The sequence below is a fragment of the Macaca thibetana genome, chromosome 11, assembly GCF_024542745.1.
Source record: "Macaca thibetana thibetana isolate TM-01 chromosome 11, ASM2454274v1, whole genome shotgun sequence".
Lineage (NCBI taxonomy): Eukaryota > Metazoa > Chordata > Mammalia > Primates > Cercopithecidae > Macaca > Macaca thibetana.
This window is the reverse complement of record NC_065588.1, coordinates 97,438,837-97,455,095: the sequence shown is the minus strand read 5'-3', so window position 1 is coordinate 97,455,095 and position 16,259 is coordinate 97,438,837. Positions and strand designations below refer to the sequence as shown.

Here is a 16,259-nt window from a genome sequence, read left to right as displayed (position 1 = left end):
AACTGTTTGGAATCACTACATTCCTGAGTGATCCAGACAATAGAGGCTTTTTTAAAAAACTTTTTTAAAATTTTTTATCTTCATAGTTTTTTTTTGGATGCAGGTGGTTTTTGGTTACATGGATAAGTTCGTTAATGGTGATTTCTGAGATTCTGGTGCACCTGCTATCCAGTCAGTGTACACTATGCCCAATATGCAGTCTTTTATCACCCTCCTTCCACCCTTCCCCCTGGAGTCCCCAAAGTCCATTATATTATTCTTATACCTTTGCATCTTCATAGCTTAGCTCCCACTTATAAGTGAGAACATACGATATTTGGTTTTCCATTCCTGAGTTACTTCACTTACAATAATGGCCTCCAGCTCCAACCAAGTTGCTGCAAAAGACATTATTTTGTTCCTGTTTATGGCTAACTACTAGTCCATGGTATATATACTACATTTTATTTATCCACTCGTTGGTTGATGGGCACTTAGGTTGGCTCTGTATTTTTTCAATTGTTAATTGCAGACAGCTGAGGTTTAAATGAAGCTTATAGTGTTGAAGTAGGATATTTCTAATATTCTAGTCTTATGAGGACTTATAAAATTGGGTAGGTTATCAAATCCTCAAATTATGGCATATTCATTATGGCTTATATTTAAAATATTCCACCGTCAAGATTGGGGAAAAAGTTCTTCAGAAACATATGCTGATATTTGGCTATACTGTTTGTTTTTGCATGCATTTATCCAATAAACATCTAATTTCCTGCAAAGTCCCTCAGATATTCTCCTCACATTAAAGATTCTACTTATTCTGTGATTCCTCTTATTCTGTGGGACAAAAAGACAACAGAATTTCAGAAGAGCCAGCTGAAAATATTCCATGTGCATAAATTTATTTTAAATTTTATTGCATCACATTATACAAGCATTAATCATGGCTTCATGTTGATGACTATTTAAATGTGAAAATTCGTCATTCATGTCAGTACTTTTTGGCTATTTACAAGTAAGGAGTTTCTATGTACTTTATATATCTCTGTATTTGTATGTACATATGCAGGAATACATGACTATACATATGTACACACAGAAATACATCTATGGCCATACACATAGCTATAGATATGTCATATAGAATAATCTTCTCAGAAAGGTCTAAAATTAAAAAAAAAAGGAAAGAAAAAGTTGTAAACAGGGTCTTGTCTGTGTTGTTGGTGACATGGAATTAGGACCATATGATGACATTCTAGGAATGTGTGTCCATGTGTCTAAATACCCTTTTTAGCTGTGTCTGTAAAATTCACATAGGATAGAATGCAAAAAAGGTAGCAAACAGGCTGAAAAACAGGCCCAGTATACAAGTTCCCCTTGATTTTAAAAACTTGAGAATGTAACTGCCCACATGTGCATGCTTGCTTGGTCAAGAATGGTCTATGGATAGATAGCAATTGTGTGCTGGACTGCAACGTGATTTCACAGCAGTGTGACTCCAACGCCAGTCCTCTACTGGATGCTGACCCTCCTGCGGCCGCCGATATCTGTAACATGCACTGCGGTTGCATTTTCAGTCATTCACTTGAGTGTGCTTTTGCACAGCCAGGAGAAGTAAACAGAATTCAGGTCCTTGGCCTGGAAAGGGACTATTTTCTGGAAAGAGAAAAGAAGGCATAAAGATCTGATGTTTACACAATTGCTTTAAAACATGATGTGTGATGGTTTGTACTTACCATGTACCAAAGGCATTCAAAGAATTTGTAACCCCAAACGGAGTCAGGGATGGTATAAACATTTTTATGCTTGCTTTATGGGTGAACAGACTGAACAGAGTCAGAAGGGCAGTCTGAAGCAACATCACATCCTGCCAACTATTGGGGAAACAGAGACAGACAGGCAGATACCATGCTTTCAAGCAAAAATTAGAAATGACCTGTTTGGGAAGAAAGCAGCCAGTAGTGGTGGGGCCAGAAGAAATTCTTCATCAGTTACTGGTCCTGCAGCCCAGGAGAGCCCTGTTGCACCTTAGTCTCTGGCTGCTGAGACTTTCAGGAAGAATTCTCTTCGCTAATGTCTGCCTCCCACCCACCCAGAAAGAAGGGGCATGTTTCCCTGGGGATACTAAGGAAAACAGCCCGGCTGGAGGAAAAGAGAGAGGAAGCTTTGTTTCAGGGAACACCTAGGCCAAATCCTGAAGACCTTGACTGATAGACCAGAGTCTGACAAGAAGGCAGAGGAGTGTTACAGAAGGTATGTGGGAGGGGAAGATCAAGCAAAATTTGCAATGATTAAAGTGAAAAACAAGCTTCTTTTGGATTGGGAAGCTTCTAAGGAGTTTATTTTGATCCCTGGTACTGCAACAATGGTAAGCTTTGCTTCAGGGAGTTTAAAGCAGCCACTCAAACTTGGAGTGGCCTCAGATGCTGAGCACACCTCTCACCTACATGGTCACGGCCACTCGTTGTGGTGTGCTTTTCCATTCTTCTTCCTCTCCTTTCGTTCCTTCTGGAGACGTTCCAGTTCTGCTTCATACATCATCTCCTGAATCAAGTACTTCTCTCTTCTCATTCGATCCCTTAGGTCTTTTGGGAGGTCTGGGATCAGATATGAAATGAGGTGCTTTATACAAAACACGAGGTGCTAAAAACACAGAGGAGAATGTAACAGAGTCAGGTCTACTGTGTATCTTGAATGAGGTTAGAGAGTTGGCTGAAGAAGGATGTGGACCCTCCGGGGTATGTGGAGAGTGGAAAGAGGTCAGGGGAGGCGTGTATAATGCAAGATGATAGGACAGGTGAGGCCTGAACTGCTCTGATGCACCACCTAAGGAATAGAAAGAGGAGTCCGGAAGGAAGTTGGGAAAAGAATGGTCAGATAATTAATTCAAAGGAGATCCAGAAGAACGTATACTGTGGAGTCACAAAACCCAGGTGGAAGCTGGTAGCTTTCACTACTTAAGGGCTTTCTGTCTACCTGAGGATGAATTATTTAATTTCTCTGAGCCTCATTCCACTCATCTATAAAAAGAGTATTGTCAGAATTATGAGAAAATGTTTAAAAATGCCTTGTAGACTGTCAAGTGCTTTACAAATCTTGGTTACAAGAATTATCAGTGGGCCTAGGGAAATGATCATTTCAGGAAGAAGCTTTTTTCTTTTTGGTAAACTGTCACAAATTCTTTACTTGAAACACTAATAGCTGGAATTCTAGAATCACTGTCACTTCTGTTCATCTATATAATGGTAAACGATAAAGTACTAGATGACAATTTAAAGGTTCTTACAATTCTAAAGTATTAAATAGAGACTAAATCATGTTCAAATGATACTGCTAAGTACTCTTCATTTTATTTAAAACTTGATAAATTTAGTGATGCATGGATGACACAAAATTAGGAAGCTTTTCTGCAACGTTCTCATATTTTCAATAGTTAATAACAAAATATTAAAAGAAAATGGAGGCCGGGTGTGGTGGCTCACGCCTGTAATCCCAGCACTTTGGGAGGCCGAGGTGGGCAGATCACAAGGTCAGGAGATCGAGACCATCCTGGCTAACACGGTGAAACCCCGTCTCTACTAAAAAAATACAAAAAAAAAAAAAAAAAATTAGCCAGGCATGGTGGCGGGTGCCTGTAGTCCCAGCTACTCGGGAGGCTGAGGCAGGAGGATGGCATGAACCCGGGAGGCGGAGCTTGCAGTAAGCCGAGATCGTGCCACTGCACTCCAGCCTGGGCGACAGAGTAAGCCTCCGTCTCAGAAAAAAAAAAAAAAAAAAAAAAAGAAAATGGAAAATTCTATTTGAAAAGTCAAATAACTTAAGGCAACCTTTTATAAAGTTTGTCTGATAGATTTGCAGCTGAATTCTACCAGAGGTACAATAAAGAGCTGATACCATTTCTGTGGAAACTATTCCAAAAAATTAAAAAGAGGGAGTCCTCCTTAACTAATTTATGAGGCCAGTGTCATCCTGATGCCAAAACCTGGCAGAGAGACAACAACAACAACAAAAACTTCAGGCCAATATCCCCGATGAACACTGATACAAAAAGCCTCAATACAATACTGGCAAACCAAATCCAGCAGCACGTCAAAAAGCTTATCCACCATGATCAAGTTGGCTTCATCCCTGGGATAAAAAGTTGGTTTAACATATGCAAATCAGTAAACATCACATAAGCATTTCATCACATAAGCAGAACTAAAGACAAAAACCACATGATTCTCTCAATAGATGTAGAAAAGGTCTTTGATACAATTCAACATCCTTCATGTTAAAAACTCTCATTGAGCATTCCCCTTGAAAACCGGGACAAGACAATGATGCCCTCTCTCACCACTCCTTTTCAACGCAGTATTGGAAGTTCTGGCCCAGGCAATCAGGCAAGAGAAATAAAAAAAGGGTATTCAAATAGGAAGAGAGGAAGTCAAATTATCTTTTTTTTTTTGCAGATGACATGATCCTGTATCTAGAAAATCCCATCATTTTTGCCCAAAAGCTTCTTAAGCTGATAAGCAACTTCAGCAGAGTCTCAGAATACAAAATTAATGTGCAAAAATCATTAGTATTCCTAACCACTAACAACAGGCAAGCAGACAGCCAAATCATGGATGAACTCCCATTCACAACTGCTACAAAAGAATAAAATACCTAGGAATACAGCTAACAAGAAAAGTGAATGACCTCTTCAAGAACTACAAACCACTGCTCAAGGAAATCAGAGAGGACACAAGCAAATGGAAAAATGTTCCATGCTCACGGACAGGAAGAATCAATTTTGTGAAAATGACCAAAGTAATTTATAGATTCAATGCTATTCCCATTAAATTACCATTGACACTCTTCACAGAATTAGAAGAAACTCTTTTAAAATTCATGCGGAACCAAAAAAGAGTCCAAATAGCCAAGACAAGACTAAGCAAAAAGAACAAAGTTGGAAGCATCATGCTACCCAACTTCAAATTATACTAAAAGGCTACAGTAACCAAAACAGCATGGTATTAGTACAAAAACAGACACATAGACCAATGGAACAGATTAGAGATCTCAGACATAAGACTACACATCTACAACCATCTGATCTTTGACAAACCTGACAAAAGCAAGCAATGGGGGAAAGGATTCCCTATTTAATAAATGGTTCTGGGAGAACTGGCTAGCCATATGCAGAAAATCGAAACTGAACCCCTTCCTTATACCTTTTATAAAAATTAACTCAAGATGGATTGAATACTTAAATGTAAAGCCCCAAACTATAAAAATCCTAGAAGAAAATCTAGGCAATGCCATTCAGGATGTGGGCAAAAATTTCTTGATGAAAACACCAGAAGCTATTGCAACAAAAGAAAAACCTGACAAATGGGATCTAATTAAACAAAAGCACTTCTGCACAGCACCAAAAAAAAAAAAAAAAAAAAACAAACCAAAAAACAAACAAACAAACAAAAAACAAACTATCATCAGATTAAACAGTTAACCTACAGAATGGGAGAAAATTTTTGCAATCTATCCATCTGACAAAAGGTCTGATATCCAGAGTCTACAAGGAACTTAAACACACCTACAAGAAAATACCAAGCAACACCATTAAAAAGTGGGCAAAAGACATAAACACTCTTCAAAAGAAGACATTCATGCGGCCAACAAACATATGAAAAAAAGCTCAACGTCATTGATAATTAAAGAAATGCAAGTAAAAATCACAGTGAGATACCATCTTACGCCTGTCAGAATGTTGATTATTTAGAAGTTCAGAAACAACAGATGCTGGCAAGGTTTCAGAGAAAAAGGAACACCTTTACACTGTTGGTGAGAGTATAAACTAATTCAACCATTGTGGAAGACAGTGTGGCAATTCCTCAATGATTTACAAGCAGAAATACCATTTTACCCAGCAATTCTATAACTTGTATGGCAAAGGACACAAACAGATACTTCTCAAAAGAAGATATACAAGCAGCTAACAATAATATGAAAAGATGCTCAGAATCTCTAAGGAAGTTAGAGAAATGCAAATCAAAACCACAATGAGATACCATCTCATACCAGTCAGTACGGCTCTTATTAGAAAGGAATATATATCATTCTATTATAAACATACATGCATGCATATGTTCATTGCAGCACTATTCACAATAGCAAAGGCATAAAATTGCCGGTCAGTGATAGACTAGATAAAGAAATGTGGTACATATACACCATGGAATACTATGCAACCATAAAAAGGAATGAGATCACGTCCTTTGCAGGGACATGGATAGAACTGGAAGCTGTTATCCTCAGCAAACTAACAAAGGAATAGAAAACCAAATACCACATGTTCTCACTTTTAAGTGGGAGCTGAATGATAAGAACACATGGACACATGGTGGGAAACAACACACACCGGGGCCTGTTGGGGGTGGGGGTGGGGGAAGGGAGAGCATCAGGAAGAATAGCTAAGGGATGCTGAGCTTAACACCTGTGTGATGGGTTGATCTATGCAGCAGATCACCGTGGCACACATTTACCTATGTGACAAACCTGCATGTCCTGCACATGTACCCCAGAACTTAAAATAAAAAACACAAACAAAAAAACCCAAACAAACGACAATAAGTTTTGTTTGAAAAATTTTAAGACAGTGATGGCTTAAAAATATCTTCTTTAAAGAGAGATCGTGCCATTGGTAAGCTAATTTCCAGGGAAGAGCAGCTTAATATTTTCTTCTCTTGGTTCCCTGGAGTGAAGGAAAAAGCAGTGATAGAATATTCTTGAAGAGGTCTAGGAAACTTTAGATCCAAACCAAGAGGCAACCTTGGCTTTTATTAATCCGACTTTAATATATGTGACAAGATATAAAATTTCCATTTATAACTAGAGTCATAGAAATGCAAACTATTTTTACAGCAATTTTCTTAAACCCTGAAAGAAAACAGATAATGTATTTTTATTGACACATAATATAGACAATTGCTAGACAGATTTTACTTTATAATTCCATTTTGAGTCTTAGCTAATAAATACTTATTTGGATGCTTGAATATAAATAATTCTGTGATGATACCCAACCAGAAGGACCACTTGTAAAACCCAGTCCCATTGGAAAATGCTTATGATCATGTTGGGAAATCCTGATAACTATTTGAAAATCATAAATTAACTATATGAATCAGTATATTTCAATATGTGTGGTAATGATGGCAATAATTGGAGACATTTAGAAAGAGTGAATCTCAAACTTGACAAAAATAAGCAATGGGGAAAGAATTCCTTGTTCAATAAATGGTGCTGAGATAACTGGCTATCTACATGCGAAAGAATGAAACTGGACTTCTACCTATCATCATATACAAAATTTAACTCAAAATGAATTAAAGACTTAAATGTAAAACCTCAAACTATAAAAATGCTAGAAGAAAACCTAGGAAATACCCTTCTCAATATTGGCCTGGGCAAAGAATTTATGGTGAAGTCCTCAAGAGCAATTGCAACAAAAGCAAAAATTGCTAAGTCAAATCTGATTAAACTAAAGAGCTTCTGCACAGCAAGAGAAACTATCAAAGAAGTAAACAGACAATATTTGCAAAATATTTGGGAGAAAATATTTGCAAACTACACATCTAATAAAGGTCTAATATCCAGAATCTGTAAGGAACTTAAACAAATCAACACGTAAAAAACAAATAACCCCATTAAAAAGTGGGCAAAGGATACAAACAGTTACTTCTCAAAAGAAGATATACAAGCAGCCAACAATAATATGAAAAAATGCTCAGAATCTCTAAGGAGATTAGAGAAATGCAAATCAAAACCACAATGAGATACCATCTCACACCAGTCAGTACGGCTTTTATTAGAAAGTTAGGCCAAGCACAGTGGCTCATGTCTGTAATCCCAGCACTTTGGGAGCCAAGGCAGGTGGATCATGAGGTCAGGAGTTCAAGAGCAGCCTGGCCAAGATGGTGAAACTCTGTCTCTACTAAAAATACAAAAATTAGCCAGGCATGGTGGTGGTGCCTGTAATCCCATGGTGCCTGTAATCCTCTTACTTGGGAGGCTAAGGCAGAACATTGCTTGAACCCACGAGGCAGAGGATGCAGTGAGCCGAGACTGCCACTGCACTCCAGCCTGGGCGACAGAGCGAGACTCAGTCTTAAAAAAAAAAAAAAAAAAAAGAAAGAAAATAAACAAATTAACAGATGCTGGCGAGGCTGCAGAGAAAAGGCGACACCTGCACACTGTTGGTGGAAATGTAAATTAGTCCAGCTACCGTGTAAAGCAGTCTGGAGATTTCTCAAAGAACAAAGGGTTTAACTACCATTCAACCCAGCAATCCCATTCCTGGGTATATACCCAAAGGAAAATAAAGCATTCTACCAAAAAGACATGTACTCATGTGTCAATCACAGGACTATTCACAATAGCAAAGACATGGAGTCAACCTGGGTGCCCATCAATGGTGGACCGGATAAAGAAAATGTGGTATACATATACCATGGAATACTATGTGGCCATAAAAAAGAATGAAACCATGTCCTTTGCAGCAACGTGGATGTAGTTGGAGGCTGTTATCTTAAGTGAACTAATGTAGAAACTGAAAACTAAGCAATGGACGTTCTTACTGTACGTACTTAGAGTGGAAGCTAAACACTGGGTACACATGGACATACAGATGAGAACAAAAGACACTGGGGACTAATAGAGAGGGGAGAGAGGGAAGGGACAAGGGGTGAATAACTACCTGTTAGATACTATGCTTACTACCTGGGTGGTGGGTTCAGTCACCCCCCAAACCTCAACATCACGCAATGTAAGTTTGTAACAAACTCGCACATGTACCCACTGTATCTAAAATAAAAGTTGAAAAAGAAAAAAAAAAAAAAAAGAATGAGTCTTACTGGGCTGATATTTTCCAAATGTTTCCAAACTATGGTCCCAGAATGCCTATAATCAGAATCATTACAGGGAGCTCATGAAAAGCAAGTCACAGACATATGTCAGAATATCTGGGAGTGAGGATGGAAAAACTGCATTTTTCCTAAAGTTTAAGAACTATAGCCCCAGAAAATTACATTTAGGACCAATGAGTTCAGATTTGTCCATTACAAACCAACTATGGACTTTCAAATATGTCTTGGAAAAATCAAATACTTCAATTAAGAAAAAGAAAAGATCAAAAAGAGGTTACGTAATATGACACTACTACTTCTGGAAGTATAGATAATCACATTCAAAATCCCCACTACTTATTTTTATTTATTACTCCTACTAACTTCATTATGTCAAAGGAAATAAAGAATTAGGCTGAGGAAACTTACCTCAAAGACAATGATAAAAGCTAATCGAGCAGCTAGGACATGCCAAAACTGCAGTGTGTAGCCATAGGGCACCAGTGAATGAGGCGGGTCACGGTAGTCCCGGTATCTATAAAGACACAGGAGAATGTTGCATTCAAACTAGGATTTTTCTGATTCTAAAATCTCTTCCATTCTCATTATATAGTTCTCATTCAATAGGAGAGAAGTTTGAACAGTTTCTCTATACTAGATATCTGTTGTTTTGCTTGTCCAGCATTTTTCTTCTGATAAAACAATATCTCTTCTCCTCTGGGGAAACATTTGTGTGGGTTGGCTAGGACTTCCCCCTCCACCTGCCTGATCTCAGCTCAAAGGATGAGCCAGATCTGATCAGTGACATCATCAAGATGTCTGCTGGAACTATCACTTAGTGAAAAATCAATAAGCCCATGGAAGGCAAAAGCCTGGGACTGCTGGTGGCCTTGTATGGAGCGAGAGAGCCTGCTTGAGAAGGAAGTCAAGAAAGCAAAGCAGAGCCAGCATAGAAGCAGCATCCGGCTGACACTGCTTGAGGCCTGGGATCCGGCCATTACTGAAGTTCATATCACCCCTTGAATCTCCCAGTTACCTGAACCAATACATTTTTTTGTTGTTTAAGTCAGTTTACCCTGGATTTCTGCCACTTGCCACTAGAAGAGTCCTTCTAATGTATCCTCCAGCTATCACTTTTGAATGGGCATAAAATTCCACAAATGTTTGCTGAATACCTATTGGGGGCCAGGTACTATTCAGAGAACTTTAATCCATGTGACTCCATTAAAGTAATACTTTAATAATACAACATACTCTCATAAATCCACTGTGAAGCCCAAGAACTAAAACATTACCAGGAACTTGCATCAATCGCTTCATTTACCCTGAATTTCATTTTTATCTTTAACTTATATGTATATACATTTGTCTGAATATTGTACTATTTAGTTTGTTTTGGAACTTTATAGAAAGGGTACTATACTCTATGTAGTTTGCTAGGGCTTGCCTTTTTTTTTTTTTTTTTTTTTTTTTTTTTACTATTATGTTACTAAGATTCATTCACATTATTGCATGCAGTTTATTTTTAATGCTGTATAATAGACTCTAGTGTGAGTATATTATGGTTGTTTTATATAGTATATAAGTATATACTTACAGGCTGGTCATTCCTATATTTTCTTTTATGTTGAGACAGAGTCTTGTTCTGTCACCCAGGCTGGAGTGCAGTGCTGCGATCTTGGCTCACTGCAATCTCTGCCTCCCAGGCTCAAGTGATCCTCCCACCTCCCAAGTAGCTGGGACTACAGGTGTGCAGAACAATGCCTGGCTAATTTTTTTGTATTTTTTGGTAGAGACAGGGTTTTACCATGTTGCCCAGGCTGATCTCAAGCTCTTGACCTTAAGCTATATAGTCACCTTAGCCTCCCAAAGTGCTGGGATTACAGGCGTGAGCCACCTCACCTGGACTCTATATTTTCTTTCACTTTCCCGAACCATGGAAAGCTTTGAAAAAGAAAGCTCAAGTCCACTCACTTCAGCACATTCCTTTTGGGTAAAAGTTGGCTGCAATGCTCTGTGTACCACTCCTTTCTGCCTTAGAATAGCAAATATTCTTCCCAGGTCATCGATGCATTTGAGAAGGTGTTTTTAAATTTTTCTCTACATGTTTAGGTGTGTTCAGCCCGAGAGCTGATCCAGGTGCCTCACCTGCTATATGACTGAAAACAAATCTGAAAATATTATTTTATGTGATTTTAATTAGAAATTTGAAAATGTTTTCTTTAGGGGACTTTTAAGAAAACTGCTAAACAAAACAATCATATTTTAACTTAATGGTGCCAGCATCAACAACTCCATTCACATTAATAATTTGTGGAACATACTTTTATGTTACTATGTGGGACAGGCAGGAAGAATTATGAGCCAGGAAGCAGAAGAGGAGAAAGACTCTGTATTTTTATCTTATTTTCAAATGATTACAAAGTTTTAAACTCCAAATAATAGTTGGCATTTTATTTTGAAGCATTTTATACTTAGGATCCTGTATGCCTCTAACAATGTTTACTAAATAATTTCATGTATGAAATGGTCTGGACAAGCAAGTGGAAAATCTGCTGAAGAAAGCATCAACTGTTGCTTAATTGCTTGCTTCTCCACCAGACTGCAACAGGGAGCGGCACTAGATTATATTCCAGCCAGTCTTTCTCCCCATCTTACTTGTTACTCCATGTGGGAAAGGAAATAAGCCATCTGATGAGATGCGACAGCCAATGAGACCTGGGAACTTGGCATGAGTGTTTAAAGGGGTGGAGGGTGCGCTGTCACTGCACAGAAATGGGGAGCCCCTGCCTTCTCTCACCCTCTCTTGTCCTCTTAAACTGCCCCTGCCCAGGCTCACTGGGTATTCACGTCTCTCTTCTCCACATGGTAAGCAGAATGTCACTTGTTCTATCAGGCCAACCCAATTTCTGCTCTCTAGGATCTAGTTTCTTAGACTGGGACTAAGTGGGTAAATCTAGGCTGCTAACAGGTCTCAACATCAGTTTCTGTGCCTGTGCCATTTCTCTGAAAAAAAATCAATTACAGGCAAAGGGAAGAGAAGGGACAAAGAAGACATTATTTTATAGCAAGTGGTTACAAGGTTAATCTACAAAAGAAGAATCATCTGGTTTTGGTTCACAGAAAGCTGAAAATTCCCATCCCTAAGCATTATTAATGCCAGAAAGAGTGACGCTGGAGCCTCACTACGATGACTCTGTCTAGAGTCCTTTCCGGGCTGTGTGGCAGGTGGGAGAGAGTTATATCCACATCGTGTGGCACGTCCACTAATGAAGCTACTTGAAAGAACACTGTGATGAAAGTTGGGAGCCTTGAATTCTACTCTAGCTTTGTTGTATCTCTCCAGACAAATCAATTACCATTTCTGGTCCTCAGCCTCACCCTCTGTAAGATGATGGATTGAAGCGAATCATTACGAAAGTCCCTATGTCAAAGCATCTAGGACTCGACGGCTGTTCTTCCTTGTGGCTTTGATTACAGGGAGAACATAGACTGTCATGATGGGGATCTCCAAAATTCTTTGTTTTGTTTTTGAGACAAGGTCTTGCTCCATACTTTGAATGCAGTGGTGCTATCATAGCTCACTGCAGCCTTGACTGCCTGGACTTAAGTGATCCTCCCACCTTGCCTTCCCCAAGTGCTGGGATTACAGGTGTGAGCTCACAAAATTCTTATAACATCAAAGTATTAAGAGAAAAAGGTGTCATCTGGACTCTTCAAGAGCTTTATACAAGTAATCTCATTGAGCTTTTAGTGAATGGTTTTATCATCTGTCAGATGAGATAATATTGCCTAACTTAGAAAGCTGATGTGATGATTAAGTGGAGTAACAGTTTCTGGCACAGAGTAGGTGCTCAACCAATTCTCCTTCATGTATGTTTGTATAGATACACATCAAGAGGAACAGTTTAATTAATTTCGTTTTAGAGGGAGAGAAAGAGAGAATGAGCACATGTTGCAGAGGCTACTGTGGTGGAACCTGAAATGAACTGGGCCTCTTTCCACATGCTTCTGAGCTGTTCAACATTTAGAAATGTGATGTGATATACTCTGGGCAAGAGAGAGAAGCAGAACAAAGACAAGTGCCCTCAACAGCTGTCACTCAACCCCCATGGGGATTGTCTGTCCCTGAGTCCCTGGAGCCAGGGTATAACCTTCACTACTATATTTTTGGTTTTTCCCTTTAAGCCAGCAGTTCTCAATTCTGACTGCACCTGGTTTCTGAGTTCCACCGCCTGACATTCTGTTTTAATTGGTTTGGGATGCATCCCGGGCAAGAGAAGGCTTGAAAATTTTCCATGTGCTTTTAATGCATTGTTGAGATTGACAGTCACTGCTTTAAACACACTCAGCCAGAAGGGGCCTTCAGAGTAAAATCTCTCCACGGTGGAGCCAGCTCAGCTTACTCAGAGCCACGCTGGGTGCCACACTCACCTGCAGTACTTAAGAGGAGTCCCCGAGAACTCACTGCCATCTGATTCAGGCTCAGATCGGTTCTCGAAGTCAGAAATTCGAAATACAGACAAGCTGGCATTCACATAGCCAACCATGCACCTATAAGAGGAAGCAAATTCTACCATTAGGACACTGATCACCTTCTCTGTATCCAGTTCCCCGAAGACCCTGCTTCCCAGACGTCCCTGCAATTGTAAATGCCTGTAACTGGCCTTTCCTTGTCAAACAGAACTCAGGTTGGGATGTACTGGAAAGCCCTAGGCATGTTCAATCAGAACAAGTTGCTTGTTTTGGTTCTTGTCTTTTTCTGCAGAATCGTCATACAGAACATCTCTACTCCAATTAATGTTTCAGTGAAATAGGTAAAAAGCAGCATTACATGATGGGCATAAATTATATGTAAGTCACAGCTTCTTTTGTTGATGATACACATAAACACAGTTCCTCATTAGTGGTTTTATATATGTTTATAGATATTCCCAAAATGTTCCAAATATGTCTGGTGTGCATATGACCCCCTCTCACCAACTCATATCTCATGCTACAGTCATGCTGGACTAGATTCCCTGAAAGCTTCTGATGTTTTCATCCTCTGCTCGTTATCTTTTCTGTTAGAATTCCCTACCTCTTCTTTTACTAGTGGAAATAGTATTTATCCTTCAGTGGCCACCTGAAACACCACTCCTTCTAGGAAGACAACCTAATCATTCCAGTCACAATGTCTCACTCCTTTCCCTCTCTCCGTAGTACCATTATACTTAGTCCACCATTACCAGATTGCTTGTACTAGAGTTGGCAGCATACATATATGCCCTCTCCTTTGGACTGCAGTTTTTTGGGAGCAGAGCAGGTATCTTAGGTATTTATGTATCCTATGACTTAGGACAGTCTTACACAGTGTAGGAATCCCATAAATATTGAATTGATCTGATTGGAGGAAACTAAAGTATGTGATTCTATCGATCATTCTAGATTGAATGAGTAGATAAAATCAAGGATTTAATCATTCTGTCAATAATTCCACTCAAGAAAATGGACATTTTAAAAGTATGACAGCAAGCAGTACTCTCAGAAACATCTTTTCTACCAGTGTCTGAACAGTTTTACATATTGAACATTGTGGCGAACATATGCACTTACCGAGATAACAATGTTTGAAACTTTGGGTGAAATTAGCACTTAGATACATCCTGTATACATTTTTCTTTAAACAGTGTTTTACATACAAAAGCTTGGGTTTTGGGGTCAAATCTTAGTTCTGCTGGTTTCTAGTCATGTAATGTTGGCACATTATATAACTTCTTCTTTTTTTTTTTTTTTTTTCCTGAGTGTGTTGCTCAGGCTGGAGTGCAGTGGTGCGATCATGGCTCACTGCAGCTTTGACCTCCCAGGCTCAAACAATTCTCCCACCTCAGACTCCTGAATAGCTGGGCCTAAAGGCATGTGTCACTACACCCGATTTATGTAACTTCTTAAAGTGACAGAAGTTCTCACCTCATAGGGTTGTTGAGGGGATTAAATTAAATGATGAATGTGTAGCACGTAATACAGATCTTAGCCTATAAGTAAGATAAACATGAGTGGTGATTATTCATTTTATTTATTTCTTGCATCTCGCAGGGGGTCAATAAATAATTACTGATTGAATGAATAAATAATGATCTTCAGATTCTCTTCATTAACACGTCTGGCATGATTTTTCCAAGCTGCTGAACACTAAACCTAAATGATGACATGAACACAGTTGTGAGAACACATGGGTTCTGCGTGTTGCCTTGCTCAAGACAAATCACTGGCTTTATCATGGCCTTAAAAAAAATGAACCAAGCTGAAGGGCCCATTTGTCAAGTCACTCATAGGTGAAAACAAATGGTCAGGGGGTGTGTAACATGCCTTAATCCAAATGGCAGCAGGCCTCCCCTACTACTCGCTGAAAAGGTAATTTGGAATGATGTCTCCCTTACCTACGAACTGTCTAGAACTGGACATGAAAATAAATGAGTGCCTTGATGATGATTAGCTGTCACAGAGAGGGAGTAAGTTTTAGCAGAGTCTTTCTAAAGATCTGAGCTGTGGGAAGGGAACGGTGTTCTGGGAACTGGTGAATAAAAAAGGCCCAGCACTGAAATGGAATATTCATGACCCCTCCTGCACTCTTACCTCACAGACCAGCCCCAAGGCTTTATCAAGACTAACACTACTGTCCATTGGTTGTTCTGCTCCAAAACTCCATTCAGAAAATTTAAATTTAAATAAAACACCTGTCTCATTGGCCTATGCATGTAATGACAGTCATAAATCCCAGTTGAAAATGTGTCTTTAGTGGGTAATTACTCCTGAGTGCAAAACATTAAATGTGTACCTAGTGTATGAACACACAGTTATCAGCTGTGTATGTCTTCCTTCCATATCATTGCCATAATTGGGGGAAAAATGGATGCTAGGCATTTCACTAATTCCTTTCACCTTTTGTAGACTGTTAGTTATTGCCGACATCTATTGCCAAAACCAAATAGTCGAGGTGGTCATCAATTCAGGCAAGTGAGATTTCTCACACTTTGCTGTATAAAGTTCAGCTAGTGGCATGCAAGTATCAACTCACCGACCCATTGTTATAGCAGGAAGGTCACAGGTAGTAGAGAGCCCATGCCTGTCACTGGGTTTACTGGCAGGAATGCTATATACTCTCACTGTGACCCACAACCAGCTCTCAATGAGACAGAGGGAGATGAGGCTACACTGATGATCAGGGAGAATTGAGAAGTACCAAGAAAAAAGTAACAGACAAAGGAAGGGTTTCCTCTGAATATAAAGTCATTTTTCTTAAAGGAGTGGTAGATGGCCTCTGTAGGCACTTCCAAGAAAGATCTAGAAAATGTCTTGGCCGGGCGCGGTGGCTCAAGCCTGTAATCCCAGCACTTTGGGAGGCCGAGGCGGGCGGATCACAAGGTCAGG

The 16,259-nt window shown here is 39.3% G+C and overlaps 1 protein-coding gene across 2 annotated transcripts in view; it reads right to left on the bottom strand.

The window, feature by feature from the left end:
• Positions 1 to 852: 852 nt before the first annotated feature.
• The window catches only part of ANO4 (anoctamin 4), a 383,617-nt gene continuing 368,210 nt past the window's right edge, over positions 853 to 16,259 (bottom strand). Inside the window, exons 26-29 of one of the 2 annotated variants that reach the window (XM_050750195.1) lie at positions 13,284 to 13,403; positions 9,279 to 9,384; positions 2,423 to 2,622; positions 853 to 1,635 (exon numbers count right to left, since the gene is read on the bottom strand). In XM_050750195.1, the coding sequence (XP_050606152.1) occupies positions 2,431 to 2,622; positions 9,279 to 9,384; positions 13,284 to 13,403 (418 nt within the window). In that variant the 3' untranslated portion in view covers positions 853 to 1,635; positions 2,423 to 2,430. The remainder of the gene's footprint in view (positions 1,636 to 2,422; positions 2,623 to 9,278; positions 9,385 to 13,283; positions 13,404 to 16,259) is intronic. The other variant, XM_050750196.1, reaches the window with a different exon arrangement.